The sequence below is a fragment of the Sus scrofa genome, chromosome 1 (genome assembly GCF_000003025.6).
Source record: "Sus scrofa isolate TJ Tabasco breed Duroc chromosome 1, Sscrofa11.1, whole genome shotgun sequence".
NCBI classification, from domain to species: Eukaryota; Metazoa; Chordata; class Mammalia; order Artiodactyla; family Suidae; genus Sus; species Sus scrofa.
Window position 1 is genome coordinate 273,229,131 of NC_010443.5, and position 15,788 is coordinate 273,244,918.

The following is a 15,788-nucleotide window of genomic DNA, read 5'->3' on the forward strand; positions in this document are numbered from 1 at the left end:
TGGGGGTGTCCCCAAGCTGAGGCAGAGCGAGGGAACACGGGGGCTGTGTTCCCGGGTGACGTGGCAGGCCTGGCCCACCCCAGGACCTTAACATGTGATGGCTTCTTGTCCCCAATCACTGGAGTCTATCCCCAGCCTCTCCTTTGCCAAATTCTTTAGTTGCCACTCTTACCAGCTGTTCTGGAAGGAGATGGGCCCCACGCAAGCTCTGCAGGTGTGACGCATCTGGGAGTCACCTGGGGAGTCCACTGCCAGGGTCTTTGGTCCTCACGGGGGACAGGGGCACCTTATCCTTGCTTCCTGGTTCCTCCTCACCTACCAGGCGAGGACCAGAGCCGGATGCCAGCGGCTCTGGTGCAGGGACCTGGGCCTGCGTGGTCCCCACCAGCCTGCTCGGGCTGAGGGACAGGACGTAGCGAGCGAGCGAGGCAAGAAGGGCCCTGTTCACCTGCCCTTCGGGGGCACATGGCCACCCTGGGCCCCTGCAGGAGGCTCTGAGCTCCTGGGCTGGCAGGAGCCTCATGCAGGTTGAGTCTCCTCTGCCTGGAGAGCAGCTGGGCTCTGCCCCAGCTTTCGCCCAGAATCCCCGCGCAGAGCCGGGGGGGCGGGGGGGCGTGATGTTCCTTCTGCCCAGAAAAACCTTCCAAAACAGATGCCACAGGTGTCTGGACGAGGGTAGGAAGGACAGCCTGTGGTCACCGGCTCCGAGGGCAGGGCGCTGTGGCTCGTCCTTACGCAGCCAGGCAGCAGGCTTGCAGCCAGGCCGTCCCGAGCTGCGTTGTGACCCAGAGCCCTTGCCAGCGAGACCGGGGTTCCCTCTCCCCAGCGGAGGGACAGACACAGGGAACACGAGAGTGCGCGTCCCTGGGTCTGAGCTCGGCTCCCGAGGGGGGAGTCGGGTGGACCTCGGCCTGACCTCCCCGCGCCCAGAGCCTCCCCCAGGGACGCCTGTGGAATGAGCACGTGTGCGACCCCAGTCCAGGGGTCGAGGTCAGACCACAGGCCCGAGGAAGCCGGCCAGGCCACCTGGGAAGCGGGATCCCCTCCCCTCCTCCTCTGGCCCCCAGGGGCCCCTCAGCGCCCCCCAGGCCCCCTCACGGAGGAGCCAGGCTCCTGCCGCGGGCAGGGGGCTGCGGGCGATCCTTCGCCCTAAGTGTGGGGACAACAGAGAGCCTGTCCCAGCCTGCGGTCTGGCGGGGGGACCAAATAATCTTTCCAAAGGCCAGTGGAAACCCGCCTGTCTTCTCACGGCCTCAGCTTTATTAGCCTGACCTGCTCCAGCCTGGTCCCCGGCGGGGCTGCGCAGTGTGTGCCTCTGAAAGCAGCGGGGCCAGCAGGGCCTCCTGCCTGCGTCTGCGGGAGCCTCGTTCCCCGTGTCCCCTGAGGGTCTGCCACCCCACCCCCCGGCCCCACATCTCCCCACAGGGCGGGGCTTTCAGGGCATGACCACATCGTGTGGCTTTGTTGGGCTGCTGGGCCCTGGCAGGAAGCCAGCGATCCACGCAGGAGAGTTCTAGAGGCTTCTGGAAAGCGGCAGGGGAGTCACCCCTTTCAAGGCCATGCCCGGGATGCGGGTAGGGTGGGTCAGAAGAGCAGGGACACCAGATCTGTGTCCTAATCAAACAGCAAGGACAGAGGCCACCAGGCAGGAGGGTTCTGCCAGGTCCCCCCCACATCCCGCCTTCCTCCCGACCTGGAGAGCCAGGGCCCTCGGGAGCCAAAGCAGCAGGACGGGGGGCTTCTGCGCAGGGGAGGGAGGGCGCCCATCTGAGATGCACCCCCCCCCCCCCCGCTCTGGCACCGGCTTCAGGGCTGCGAACTCAGAGGCTTCCCGGGTGAGAAACTGAGAGGTCAGGGCAGGAAGGGCTGCTCTGGCCAGCGCCGCTCTGGACAGCCAGCCTATCGGGGACTGGGACCCAGAGGGAAGCTCTTTGTCTCCCTGCTTTGATGGGGGCCTGGCTGAGTGTTTTCTAGGCACCGCCTCAGAGGCTCCTGGGGGCTACAGTTGTGTTAAGAGTGGGCTTTGGGGGGTGGGGTGGACTCGGGACCACCCTGTGGCCAGTGAGCACAGAACGGGTCTGCTCGGGAGGTGGTGAGCAGGCCTCGACTGAAGGCAGGGAAACCCACGTGCTGGCCGGCGTCGGGGTCCTGGGGCCCCTGGGGGTGGACGGCGTGGGACAGTGCGCAGGTGGCTGGCCTCCCGATGGCCCGAGGCCCGTCAGTAGATGCCCTTCACTCTCCTGTTGCCGGGGTCGAAGGGGGATTTCAGGTGAGCCTGGGCGGGGTAGGCCACCCCCATCCTCTCCAGAGCGTAGTCCCCGCTCTTCACAAAGTCCCACGAGACCTGCTTGTGGAAGAGGAGGGGCCGAGGGTCAGTCGCCCCCCGGTGCCTCTCAGGATGGGCCAGCGTCTTGGCCTCACGTCCCTCCCTGGGGGCAAACCCCTCGCTGTGCCAGAGCCTTCTCTGAACGGGGGAGCTGCCCTGAGCAGGCGGTGGTGTGTCCCCTGGCCCCTGACTTGGACTTGAGCACCCAGGGGGCATGTAGCAGCGGGCAGAGGCGGAGGGCGCCGGGACGCTGTTCTCCCAGTGCAGTGAATCCACCCTGGGCCGGGCGCGGAGAGGGCGTCCTGGCCTCTGCTCTGGGAGGTAGAAGACCTGTCTCTCTCGGGACTGGATTGAAAAACAAAAACAAACACAAAACACCCAAACAAAGGAGGCTTTTTATGTGACTGCCATGCTGGAATGGAGTGGCTTCTAGCCCAGGCTTCTGGGTTGTGCACTGGCTGGGATCAAAGCTCCACGCTGCCCCCATCAGGCCGCCCCCACTGAGCCCAGAGACCGCAGGCAGAGGTCACGGATGCTTTCAGACGTGCAGGAGCGGCTAGCCCAGAGCTGCCACGTCGTCCTTATTAGAAAACACGCCGGAGCCCCCAGTGCTGCTCCCTAATTCCAGAGCCTTTCCTTTTAAGGGCCAGTTTTCCCACTTTATGAAGGAGGCTTGGTTACCCTGCTGGTACGCAGGTAACCGTTTAACTGGCTCTCAGGGGAGGTTGGCGGGGGCGGGGGGGGGGTGACCCCTGATGGTAGCGTCTGCCCGTTTCCATGGTCTGAACACTCTGGACAGCCCTGAAGGTGGAGCCGGGAAGAGACGGACCCTGTCAGCTCTCGCTAGCCAGCCGGAGCTGCTCCCGGCCCTGCCCTGCTCAAACCCAAGGACCTGGTCACACTCGATACCCACCCATCCCTGACCACGCAGAGAAGGCACGTACTACTGTTCTTAGAAAGAAGAGGTGATGGGGCCTGCACCCCCACCTCGGCACGGGCAAGTGAACACAGAGCTTCAGCCGGGACCCAGGGCTCCGTAGCTGGGGGGGTCAGAGAAGGTCCTTTGTCACCGCCAGACGTCACCACCAGCCGTGGCGACCCCTGTGTCACAACTGCCGCCTGTGACGTTTGCACTCAGAGCAGAGATGGGCCCTGTGGGGTAGGCGGAACACCCTGTCCCCGTTGTACAGATGAGGAAACTGAGGCTCAGAGGGATGGCCTTCTCCAAGGTCACGGGGCCCATCCAGGGCTGAGCCCCAAGGCTGCTGAGGCCCAGCCGATGTCCTGAGCCTCCCAGGCCACGGCAGGAGGCAGCCTCCCCCCTGTGGCCCCACGGGGGCCTGCACGCCAGGCTCCGCCTGCCCCCTGCACCTCTGCCTCCTCCTTGCTGCTTCTTCCCAGTGTCCCCACCCCCAGCCCACCCCACCCTGGCCCCCCATACTCCCTGGAGTCTGAGGAGGGAGCGGGGAGCTGCAGAGACTGTGGGAGGATCTGACTGGGTGACACCCCAGTCCCCACGCTCGGGGCCTCTCGGAGCCTGTATCTCTGGGGTCACGGGGCTGGTGTGGGACCCCAGGGAAGTAAGTAGTTAAAGCTGTAAAGGTGCCAGTGATGACAACGAGCCCCCCCCCCGCCATGTCCCACTACCCAGCATGGCCACGTGATGCCCTGGTGAGCAGCCAGCCTGGCATGAGTTTCCCATCCCTGCCAGGCCTCAGGCCCCAGGAAGTCCTCAAAGGCCTTGCTCTCCCTGCGGTCCAGAGGGAGGCGCCTGTGCTTGGAGGGGATGGCTTGGGTTTAATGGTTTGCTTAGGCCGAATATTCAGATTTTCCCCACCTGGAACACGCTGCCCCTTCTGTCTCTCGGCCAAGTTCCCCGAGTGTGTCTGTGTGCATGTGTGTGCACATGTGGGTGTCCGCGTGTGTGCCGTGACGAGTGGACACACGACCATTCGCACACGCGTGGGGCCTCCAGCTCCAGGGAGCAGAGGGGGTTATAGCCCCGGCCCTGAGCCGCTTTCGGCCCAGGACCCAGAGCATCGTAAGCCAGAGTCTTCCAGAGAGGAGAGCAAGAGCCGCCGACTCTGCCCGGAGACACAGCCGTCAGCCCCCTCTGCTCGCGTCCCTGCCCCCCGCCCAGCACACTCAGGGTCGGGGCAGGGCTGCGGGCGCAGAGCCAGGGGAGGGCCCGGGGCTCAACGAGCGGGACTCACCGGCCTGCCGCTGGGGTCCCGGATGTAGCCATAGGCCAGGGTCTTGTCGATGGCGAAGCCAAAGTCAGCCCTGCGGACGTGGCCCACCACCTGGCCGCTTCTCCAGATGGCCTCCAGGCCGAACAGGGGCACCTTCCTGCAAGAGAGAGTGGACACTGGGACCCCAGAGCCCCTGAGAGGCCAGCTCCCTTTGCCTGGCTGAGGAGAAAGGGACCTCACCCGCCAGGCCACGGGCTCTAGGCCGCAGGGCGGGTCTGCCGTGAGCCCGCGTGCCCAGAGCCCGGCCCTGAATGAACAGAGAACTCCCAACCCGGGATCTGGACTTGGCATCTGGAGGGACAGGCCCTGCAGATTCGGAAGCGGCCCATCTGGAGATTTCTTTTCCGTGTGACTTTTGAAGCATTTAAAGGTGACACCGTGAGGCCAGTTTACTCCGGCTCCTTTTGGACGGCGTGGTGTGTACTCTGTTAAAAGCCCCTGTCTCTATTACACACGAGGTATGAAGAAGGCTCACTGTAAAATTCTTGAAAATCCGAAAAGAGAAAACAAAGAAAGGCTTAAACTACCACCACAGAAACGCCAGCACAGGATCCCTGGGCTGCGAATTTTGGCAGACGTGTCCCCCACCCACCCCCAGACGGTGCCCAGAGAGGACTGTGCTGGGCGCCCAGGATGCAGCACGAACCAGGCAGAGAGCGCCAAGTGAGGACTGTGCCCGCCGGGGAGGGGAGCCGAGTGTGGCTGGGGCCGGTGACAGTGACAGGAACTGTGTCAACCCTACACCAAGGGAGAGAGCTGGACAGGGTCTGGGGTCCCTCCTGGTTCAGAGACCAGGAGCAAAAGCGTCTGGGCCCCACTGGGCCGGTGGATGCGGCGGCTGGAAGGAGGCTTTGTAAATACATCCTTGTCTCCGATTCTCACCCCAGCCCCAGCGGGGTGTCGTCTCCCCACAAGGAAACAGCCTCCAGAGAAGGGCAGCAGGTTCTCTGCGACGCCCAGCCCGCAATCTGGCCGGGCCTGCTCGGGTCTGGGACTGGCCAGGCCACGGCACTGGGTGGATTCGGCAGCCCGGCAGGGAACGCCTGTGCGGTGCATTGCCCGAGGGTGCAGGCGGCAGAAAGGATCCATGGACCCCCCACTCTGTCTGCGCCCCCAAACTGGAGCTGAGCTGCTCCGTGGAAGCTGGAGAGCAATCATGTGAAGAGGCAGCCCGGCCGAAGCCAGCGAGCTGCTGCCGGACGGTGACAGACCCCAGCTCTGCTCACTCCGCCTCCATTTGTGGCTGGCTGTCAGCTCCAAATCCACAATGCCCAGAGATGCCCACCACCCTGGAGGTGGTTGCTATTCAGACTCCACCTCATGCCACCTCTAGCACCGACACCCAGGACCAGGGGCAGCGTGCGTACGGCTCCAAACACGCACGTAAGAGCAACAAGCTCATGCCACCCCGGGGGGACAGAGGGGGTCAGGCCGCTCATGGGGCTCTCCTTCCACCTCTGCCACGTGCCTGGCCGTGAGCCACCCTGTCCCTTGGCCCCCGTGCTCTCCATCTCTGGCCCGGCTCATCCCTCTACGGTCCCCAGCTCCCAGGCTGGGGGGAAGCTGTGACCAGGGCACAGTGGGAGGTGGCTTGCTCCGTACTGGGGGATGGGGTGATGGGGCTTGGCTGGGCAGTGCCTTTCTCTTAAAATCTGCCTCCGAGGGAGGCTGCCCTCCCCACCCCCCGACCCCCGCTGGGCCCTGGCCTGGTTTCGCACCCCACCTGGCCCTGGTGGGATCTCAGGTTGTAGCCTCAGCTTCGGAGCTGGGCCTGGTCTGGGCCCGGCTCTGCCTCTCGGGCCCCAGCCTCTTCCTCTGGACGGAGCTGTGGTGTGAGTGCAAGTCACACCGGGCGGCTGGGGAGGAGGCACCCGGGAGCGCCCGCTGGCTCCGGCCACGGCAGCCTCATCCGACGGCCCGGGCCCAGGGTACTCACTCGTCCACCGTGAAGCACACCAGGCGCCGGCGGAGGCCCTCGGCCTGCTGCTTCTCCAGGGCCTCGCGCCCCAGGAAGGGGACGGCAGACTTGAGCTTGCAGGTGAAGGCCAAACCCGCCTCCAGGGGGCTGTCATCTGGCCGCAGGTCAGCGTGCCAGTGCCGGTAGCCTGGGGACGGGGAGACCCCAGGGTCAGTGCCCAGTGGAGGAGGTGAACTGGCCCTTCAGAAGACGCACATGGAAATTCTTCTAATGGTGCAGTGGGAACGAATCTGACTAGGAACCATGAGGTTGAGGGTTCGATCCCTGGCCTCACTCAGTGGGTTAAGGATCAAGCATTGCCGTGAGCTGTGGTGTAGGTTGCAGACGAGGCTCAGATCTGCGTTGCTGTGGTGTAGGCCAGTGGCTACAGCTCCAATCGACCCCTAGCCTGGGAACCTCCATGTGCTGCAGGTGCAGCCCTAAAAAGCAAAAAAAAAAAAAAAAGATGCACGTGGATGCCCACCCCAGCCCACACCCCATCCTAGACCTTCTGTGACCTGGGCAACCCAGGGCATCCTTGACTGAGGGGGCTCCCTGGGGGAGCCCCCCAAGCCAGACCACCCCCAGCAGCATCGCAGCATCTGTGCATCAGGCTGGGGTGCTGGGGAGGGGGCTGCGAAGGGGCCGGGCAGCCCTGAGAGCCCCTCGCTGCCCTGACATTCTTCAGCTCTCTCAGGAAGCAGGGAGGCTGAATCCAACACAGCTTTGGCCCCGCCCCTTCCCCTGGGCAAACAACCCGCCCCTCAGAGCCCCCGAGTGAGTCGGGGATCCAGCTCCGGCCTGTGTGGAGGACTAGGTTCACGGGCAGCAAAGGGGGTTTGGGGAAACTGCCAACGTGGGAGGCGGGGCAGGGGGAGCCAAGCAGGGCAGGAAGGCAGCAGGGGGACCGACGTGATGGGCCAGGGCCTTCCTGCCTCCAGCCTGGCTCCGGGTGACCCGCCAGACCTGCACACACCTTTCTCGGTGCTCAGGGAGTCGACGGCCCGGTACCCGGCGTTGACGAGCCCATGCTTGGCCCCCGCTGTCATCACAGCCCGGTACACGGGCAGGCAGGACGGCCTTGGAATGTGCAGCTCCCAGCCCAGCTCCCCCACGAAGGACAGCCTGATGGCCCGGACCTGGGGGGACAGGTCGCAGCTCAGACAGGGCTGGGGCCAGACCGCTGAGGCCGAGGCGCAGCCACCACATGTTGGTGGACATTCCCCAGCATCGCCATTATTCGCTGGCCCCGGGCCCAGGCCACCGGCCACCAAGAAATGAAGGGTCCCGAGAAGGGTCCTGGGAGCGCTCTGGAAACCTTTAAAAGGGAGGCGCGTGGACATTGGGGGTGGGAAAAAGGGGACCCGCGGTTCCCAGGCCTCAGCTTTTCTCCCCAGTGACTGCAGGGGTGGGGAACCACGGCCCACAGAACCGCAGTTCTCTCTCGGTTCCAGAGGCAGCATCCGGAACCCATCGCCCTGGACCCTGCTCCCTCTGGAGGCGCCAGGGGAGGACCCCTCCTGCCTCTTCCAGGTGCGGGGGCACCCAGGCATCCTGGCTCGTGGCCACTTCACTCCTGTCTCTGCCCCTCTCTCCTCTGGGTCTGTCTGTCTCCTCCGTCCCTCGTCAGGTCATCTGCCATTGGATTGAGCTCCACCCCAGCCCAGAACGACTCACCTCGACACCCTGGCCTTAATCACACCTGCAAAGACCCTGTGTCCAGGGTCCCACGCCTCTGGTCAATCACTGCAGTGACCAAAGGGCAAACCTCTTGGCCTCCCTTTGGCCTCGATTTCCTTGTCTCTAAATGGGTTCAGGAGCTTGGCTCTGTCTGTTCTGGGAAGCCCTGGGGTGGGCTGATGAGGACGCGGATGGGGTGTCAGCCATACGGCTCCTGAGTCACCCTGGCTGCAGGCAGGGGGCTCGGGGGCCTTGAGAGGGGAGCATCCGGGTGCCGGGTGAACATTCTATCACCCCCAACCTCCAGCCTGGTGGGCCTCGGCCCAGACACAGCCTCTGTGTCCTAGGACTCAAATCTTAGAAGGACTCAGCCAGAAGCCCAAGCCAGCGTGATGGCAAACACTTCCTTCATGCCAGGGAGGGACCCTTCCAAGAGGGACGACTGAGCTGGAACCTTGAGCACAGTGTGCCTTTGCAGACGGGACTTCCAGGGAAGAGGGAACACAGGTTAAAGGCTCAGAGGTGGAGCAGGTGTGCGTTGGGGGAACCAGAGAGAAAGGCGGGCAGGTAAGCCTGGCAGGGCCTTGGCCTCTGACTGCAGACATCTGACTGTGAAAGCCACGGCCGAGAGCTGGGTCCCACAGGCCGGGAGAGACGCCGTGGGCCCCCACAGCCCCTGTGACAGTGTCATGCACGGAGTGTCCACGGGCTGGGTTCCTCATGCACCCTGCTTCATCAAACCCCTTCTCGGCCCACGTGGTGGTGGGGACCACTGCAAAACCCTCCAGAACATCATGCAGGAAAGGGGCTCCAGAGACACCCTGCCCGGGCTGAGCACATGGGGACAGCTGACGTGGGGACAGCTGGTCTCTGGGCACGTGTGTCCCTCCTCGTTGTGTGCTGGCCAGCAGCTGATGGAGGCCACAACCAGCAATGGGATAAGGCCTGGCCCTGCAGCCTGACCTTTCGTGTGTGGCTGATCTGGTGGCATGTCACTGACACACCCAGCAACTGGTGCCTGCTCCCGGCCTTTGGGCAAATCCTTGAACCTACAGTGACCCCATGTGCAAGGCCTGAGCACGGGACTGTCCAGCTGGCAAGAGGGACAGGGAGGGGCCAGCAAGTCTCAGCGCTCAGGGGGGTGGAGGGGCTGATCCCATGACGGCTCGGAGCCGGAAGGGCTGCCCCGAGCAGCTCCCATCAGGGTGATATCTGAGCAGCAAAGCGGGGGCCACTCTCCGCAGCCAGGAACCAGCGCCTTCTAAAGCTGACACTTTAATCACTGCTGCCGAGGGGCTGGATTCTGAAAGCTTTTGAAATTTGCTCTGAGTTGCCGTTTGCCCAGGCCTCTCCAGAACCTCCACACTGACACAGAAAATGCACTGTTAACATTTCCCTGCTTCCCCTGGTGCAAGCCGTAGGCCCCTGACAAAGATTGCCTTGTCAACGGGGTTCTAATTTTAGACAACCCACAGAGGAGCTTGGGGCTCAAAGCCAGTGTCATTTTGAACAGGAAAAAAAAAATAATTTTTAAAGCTCACCCATTAATGGCCCCAGGATGGCGGGTCTCATCAGACACCCACGTCCCCAGTCAAGCCAGGTGCTTGGGTGAATTCCTAGGTGGGATGGAGCTTTCCCACCCCTTTCCCAGCTCCCAGGGGCCCAGGGAGGCCGGGGAGGCTGGCTGGTCGCTCTCCCAGGTACTCCTATGGGCAGGCCCAGCACACAGAGGGGCTGAATAAGTACTTCCTGGATGGAGGGTGAACAGGTGCAGGTGGACAGACCTCTGCTTTCTGGCAAAATGAGGAGAAAGGTTTGGGGGTTTCTAGGTGCCTTTTTAAGAAAGCATCACTGGTTCTTGAGACAGTTTGCATTTTTCTCCACTGGGGCGGTGGAGTTGGGGGAGTCCTCAGGTCCTCTGAGGGGACACATACCGAGGGGAAAGGCTGAGAAGGAGGACATCTGGAACACGGCTCGGGGTCACCACGGGATCGGCCTGTCCCCATCTGATCAATGGGGTGAGCATCAAGTTTCCAGGAAGCATATCGTGCCTGGTACACAGTCATCTGCCACTAAAAGGAGCTCGGATGGACTTAAAAGCAAGCCCCAAACTGAGGCACACCCCCCTCGCAAAACACAGCCCTCCCACTCCTATGGGAACCCCAGAAGTAGGTGGAGCCACAGACCCGAAGAAGGTCATGGGGAAGGACCTAAAGTCGGGTTTTGTTTAAACACTTTTCTGGCCCTAAGGACTCCTTCAACACTGTTAGAACGAATAAACCAAGTCAGCCAGGTTGCAGGATATAAAAGCAACACACAAAAATCAGCTGCATGTCTGTACTCTAACAATGAACCATCTGAAAAGGAAATCAGAAAAAAATTCCATTTAAGGTCACATCAAAAGAATACAATACTTGGGAATAAACCCAGCTGGAAGTGAAAGACTTGCTGTTTTGAGAACAGCAAAACAAATGCTCAAAGAAATGAAAGAAGACACATAAATGAAAAGCTATCCCATGTTCATGGATTGGAAGATGTAACGCCATCCAGATCTTAATACAACCCAAAGCCATCTACAGATTCAATACAATCCCTATCAAAATCCCAGTGGCATTTTTTGCAGAAATAGAAAAATCAATTCTAACAGTCATATGGGGAATTCCTGTTGGGGCTCAGCAGGTTAAGAACCCGACTAGTATCCATGAGGATGCAGGTTTGAAACATGGCCTCGCTCAGTGGGTTAAGAATCCCACTGTGCTGAGAGCTGCAGCATAGTTTGCACATGCAGCTCAGATCCGGTGTTGCTGTGGCTGTGGTGTAGGCCTGCAGCTGCAGCTCCGATTCAACCCCTAGCCCAGGAACTTCCATATACTGTGTGTGTGGACCTAAAAAAAAAAAAGAGAGAGAGCCCAGAAATAAACCCTCATGCACATGGCTCAGTGACCTTCAGCAAGGGAGTCCAGATTGTCCCATGGGGAAAGGACATTTTCCCAAAGAAACAGTGATGGAAAGATGGAAACGTCTCCTACACCATTACAAATAGTAACTCAAAATGGATTAAAGACCTAAATGTGAACCCTTAGACTGTAAAACCCCTAGAAGAAAATATAGAGGTAAAGCTTCATGACATTGGAATTGGCAACAATTTCTCTGATGTGACTCCAAAGGCACAGAAAACAGAAAAAGCAAATATAACCAATTGGAAAACAGAGCAAATTGTAAAGACTTCTGTGCACCACAGGGGACAACCAACAGCAAAAAGGCAGCCTCCAGAAAGGGGAAAAAACAGTGGCAAATCATGATAAGGGTTCACATCCAGCCAGCAACTCAACAAAAACCAAACCACCCGATTAAAAAATGAATTAAGAACTTGAGCAGATGCTTCACCAACGATGATACACAAATGAAAAGACGGTCCATCAATATCACTATGTTAGAGAAAAGGAAAACAAACCACAATGGCTATGACCTCACACCCATTCGCATGGCTGCTATTTAAACAAGAACAGAAATCAGGCCGAAAATAATCAGTATTGATGAGGCGGCGAAGGAACCAGAACCCTTGGACACAGTTGGTGGGAATGTCAAATGGCGCGACTGCTAGGAACAACAGTACGGCGATTCCCCGAAGAATCCAAAATAGAACTCCATATGTCTGGCGATCCCACGTCTGGGTTTACATCCAAGAGAGCGGAAGGCAGGGCCTCGGAGAGGAGTTTGCACTCCCGTGTTCGCAGCAGCACTATTCACCAGAGCCAAGAGGAAAAAGCAGCCCAAGGGTTCTTCGATGACTGAAGTGATAAAGTCTAGTCATGCAACAGAAAGTTATTCTGTCATTAAAAGGAAGGAAGTACTGCCACCTGCTACCACACAGATGAACCTCCAGGACATGCGGCTCAGTGAAATGTGAGTCACGAAACCACAAATCCTGTATGATTCCACTTGTCTGCAGAATCAAATTCATAGAGTCAGAAAAGAGAAGGGTGATTACCAGAGCCAGGGGGAGCGGGAGAAATGGAAGTTGTTTTTAGAATAAAGAGTTTCGGTTTTGCAGGAGGAAAAATTTTTGGAGATCTGTTGTACAATAATGGGAATGTACTCAACACTTAAACTATATGCTAGAAAAATGGTTATGACGGTCAAAACAAAACGAAACATGCTTTCCTCCACCAATGGGCACCTTAAGCCCAGAGGTGCTCAGGGAGTCACACTTTTTCTCAATGTTTTTGGTGCCAGAAGCAGAGGAGCGAAGCAGGGGACTCAGGCACAGGACCACTCACAGGGGCGGAAAGGACAAGGAGCCGGCTGGGAAGCCCCACGTTGTGTCAACAGAAGTTTAAGAAGGAGGTTCTGGGCCGGGTGGAGGGGGGGCGGGGAGACAATCTTTGAAAAGAGGATGGCAGTGAATTTTCCAGAGTGGAAGGTGGCCAGTCACGAGCCCTCAGACTGCAGAAGCAGCATGAGCACCACGCAGGATGAATAAAAGCAAACTGCTGCCGAGAACACGCTGGGGCAAGTGCAGACCTCTGAGACAGAGAGGGAGGGGGTAAGAGAGGGCAGTGAGTGGGGAAGGAAAGGGACAGAGAGAAGCAGAAGCAGAGAGAATGAGAAAGAACGGGAGATGGACAGACAGAGAGGGAGAAGACCTGCAAAGCTCCCTGGGTTGACTCTAGACGTCTAATTGGCAACACTAGACACCATGCAACGTAGAATAACATATTGGAAGCACAGAGCCTGGAACACAGAGTCCAGAAACCCACGTCCTTCAAGGGCTGGAGCGAAACGCAGATGTTTCAGATAAAGACACAGAAAGATTATCCATCACAGTCTTCAGGGAAAGAACTTGCTGAGGATGGAAGGCAGCAGAAAAGAGAACAGAGTGGCCGGCACCTGGGGTACGGACACCCCGCTTCTACTCGAGGTGCACATCTGGGGTGAAACCAGAGCAGAGCCTCAGCCGGGTGGGGGTCGCCCTGGGAGTCGGGGAGGCAGGCAGGGGGCGGAACGGTGGGCACGCCCTTGGGGCTGACTCTGCACCCCGTTGGAGATGGGTGCTTTGGGACCAAGCTGACAGAGAGGGAGCAAGGAGCAGGTGTGGTCCTGTGTCCCCGGAGGCAAGCCTCCTGGTAGCAGCAGACATGATTAGCCCACCTTTTGTGAGGTGGCCGCTCGGTGTGGACCCTGCTGGGAGTCCAACCACCTTGGCCAGGGCCCATCTTTGCAGTGGCTGCTGTGGTTCTGGCCAGCTGGCCCACCAAGGTAGGAATTGCTCCCAAAGCCAGCAGGAGCCACCTGCCAGCTGGGCCCCCTGGGAGGCTCAGAGCCCTGGACTGCGGCCTGGAGACCACAGTGGAGCCCTTGGTGAGCAGAGATCAGGCTGGAGGTGGGGAGGCAGACCCGCCAAGCCCCAAACACCTGGGTGAACGTCATGACTTCTAGGTGCTTCGTCCTCCTTCCCAACTGGCTCAAGGAACTTCTTCATTTAAAAAATTTTCTCCTTCATTTATTTTTTGCCAACCTGCAGCATATGGAGTTCCTGGGCCAGGGATCAGATCCAAGCTACAGTTGCGACCTAAGCCAGCGCCTGGCATCTGGGCTTGGGCGCCTCATACCCACCAGGCTTAAAGCTGAGTCACAAACATTGCTTCCCTGGCCACCTGACATCCCTCTGAGTCTGAGTCTGCAAATCCTGGACAATAATGGGGCTCACAGGGCTCATGGGAGCAGCCAACAAAACTGTCCCCAGAGAGCCCAGGTGGGGAGCTTGCTGCTCAGGAAGACGGGGGCTGCTAACACGCCCATTTTACAGAGAAGGAAACTGGGGTTCAGAGAGGCAAAGCCAAGGCTCTGTGACATCTTGGGAAATGTTTGCCAATCAGCTCTTGGGCCGGGGGGCAGAGGGGACAGGGTGATTCTGTAGCGTTTACCACTTGCTGTGGTGTAAACACTTGTACCGTGGCTAATTTCATGCTACCAGTGGTTTAACCACCACTTGCTAGTTTTCCTACAGGTTTACTCATCAGCTCTCACAAGCTCATTTGAGCTCCTTCCAACACACTTGGAGGAGGCGCTAGTAAGGACTTACATGCAGAGATATTACGTCTGGGCAAGGGTTCAACACCAGAAGATACTCCCTGCCTTGTACTGACTCACGGGAAGATTCTGGGGTGGGGGGAATATGCTCAGGTTTCAGTGAAATGGATTTGGGGGCTTGGTGCCGTGCTTGGCACATCACTGGGCTTCCTGCCAGCTTTCCGTGGGGAGGACTGGAATTGGGGACATACTAGGCCCCCATCCTGGCTTAGGTCAGAGGCCACACAGGTGCCCAGGGCAGGAGAGTCCATGTCACTCCTGCAGGAGGCTCTGACCACGGGCATCATCAGAAAAAGCCTGGAACCCCTCTCTGGGCAGATGTGGCAGGAGGGCTTGAGCAGATGTGCCCACAGACACGGACACAAGCCAAAATATCCAGCTGTTTCAGGTCCCACTGGCTCATGGTGGTTTTTACATGTTGTCAGGGTATTTGGTTGTGTGACATCTGCCCTGACCCACGAGGCACATCCTCCAAACTCAGTCACCCCTTAAGTAAGTGAGGATTCAGGGGTCCTGGAGGCAGGTGACGGGGAGAGATCAGAGCACCTGCAGCCTCTGAAGGAGCCTGGGGCCCGGGGCCCACAGGAGGGGAAAGGAGTAAGTTGGCTTAAAGGATTTTCATTTTTCAAACCCTCTGAACATTCTGATGTGGGGGTGCGTGATCCCTCCTAACAGTCTGGTCCAGGAGGCTAGTGCACGTTGGTGCTGGTAGTTCCAGTGAAGGTGGTTCAGGTGACGGTGGAGGTGAAGGTAATTATGGTAGTAAAGATGGGTGATGGTGGTGGTGGTGGTGGTGGTGGTGGATATGGTGATGGTGGAGATGGTGGTGGTGGTGGAGATGGTGGTGGTGGAGATGGTGGGGGTGATGCTGGTGGTGGTGGTGGTGATGGTGGTGATGATGGTGATGGTGGTGGTGGTGGTGGTGGAGATGGTGGTGATGATGGTGATGGCGGTGGAGATGGTGGTGGTGGTGGTGGAGATGGTGGTGGTGGTGGAGATGATGGTGGTGGTGGAGATGGTGGTGGTGGAGATGGTGGGGGTGATGCTGGTGGTGGTGGTGGTGGTGGTGGAGATGGTGGTGGTGGTGGAGATGGTGGTGATGATGGTGATGGCGGTGGAGATGGTGGTGGTGGTGGTGGTGGAGATGGTGGTGGTGGTGATGGTGGAGATGGTGGTGGTGGTGGAGATGATGGTGGTGGTGGAGATGGTGGTGGTGGAGATGGTGGTGGTGATGATGGTGATGGAGATGGTGGTGGTGATGGTGGTGGTGGTGGAGATGGTGGTGGAGATGGTGATGGCGGTGGAGATGGTGGTGGTGGTGGTGGTGGAGATGGTGGTGGTGGTGATGGTGGAGATGGTGGTGGTGGTGGAGATGGTGGTGATGATGGTGATGGCGGTGGAGATGGTGGTGGTGGTGGTGGTGGAGATGGTGGTGGTGGTGGAGATGATGGTGGTGGTGGAGATGGTGGTGGTGGAGATG

General features: G+C 59.3%; 1 protein-coding gene across 10 annotated transcripts in view; it reads right to left on the reverse strand.

Moving 5' to 3' along the window:
* The window catches only part of SARDH (sarcosine dehydrogenase), a 64,814-nt gene continuing 50,252 nt past the window's right edge, over positions 1,227 to 15,788 (reverse strand). For 3 of the 10 annotated variants that reach the window (XM_013987075.2, XM_021090783.1, XM_021090798.1), the window contains 5 exons: positions 7,512 to 7,674; positions 6,515 to 6,683; positions 4,540 to 4,675; positions 3,271 to 3,366; positions 2,703 to 3,127 (listed from right to left, as the gene is read on the reverse strand). In XM_013987075.2, the coding sequence (XP_013842529.2) occupies positions 2,987 to 3,127; positions 3,271 to 3,366; positions 4,540 to 4,675; positions 6,515 to 6,683; positions 7,512 to 7,674 (705 nt within the window). In that variant the 3' untranslated portion in view covers positions 2,703 to 2,986. Of the gene's footprint in view, positions 2,348 to 2,702; positions 3,128 to 3,270; positions 3,367 to 4,539; positions 4,676 to 6,514; positions 6,684 to 7,511; positions 7,675 to 15,788 lie in introns of those variants that run through there. The other 7 variants (XM_021090840.1, XM_021090883.1, XM_013987076.2 and 4 more) reach the window with 4 other exon arrangements.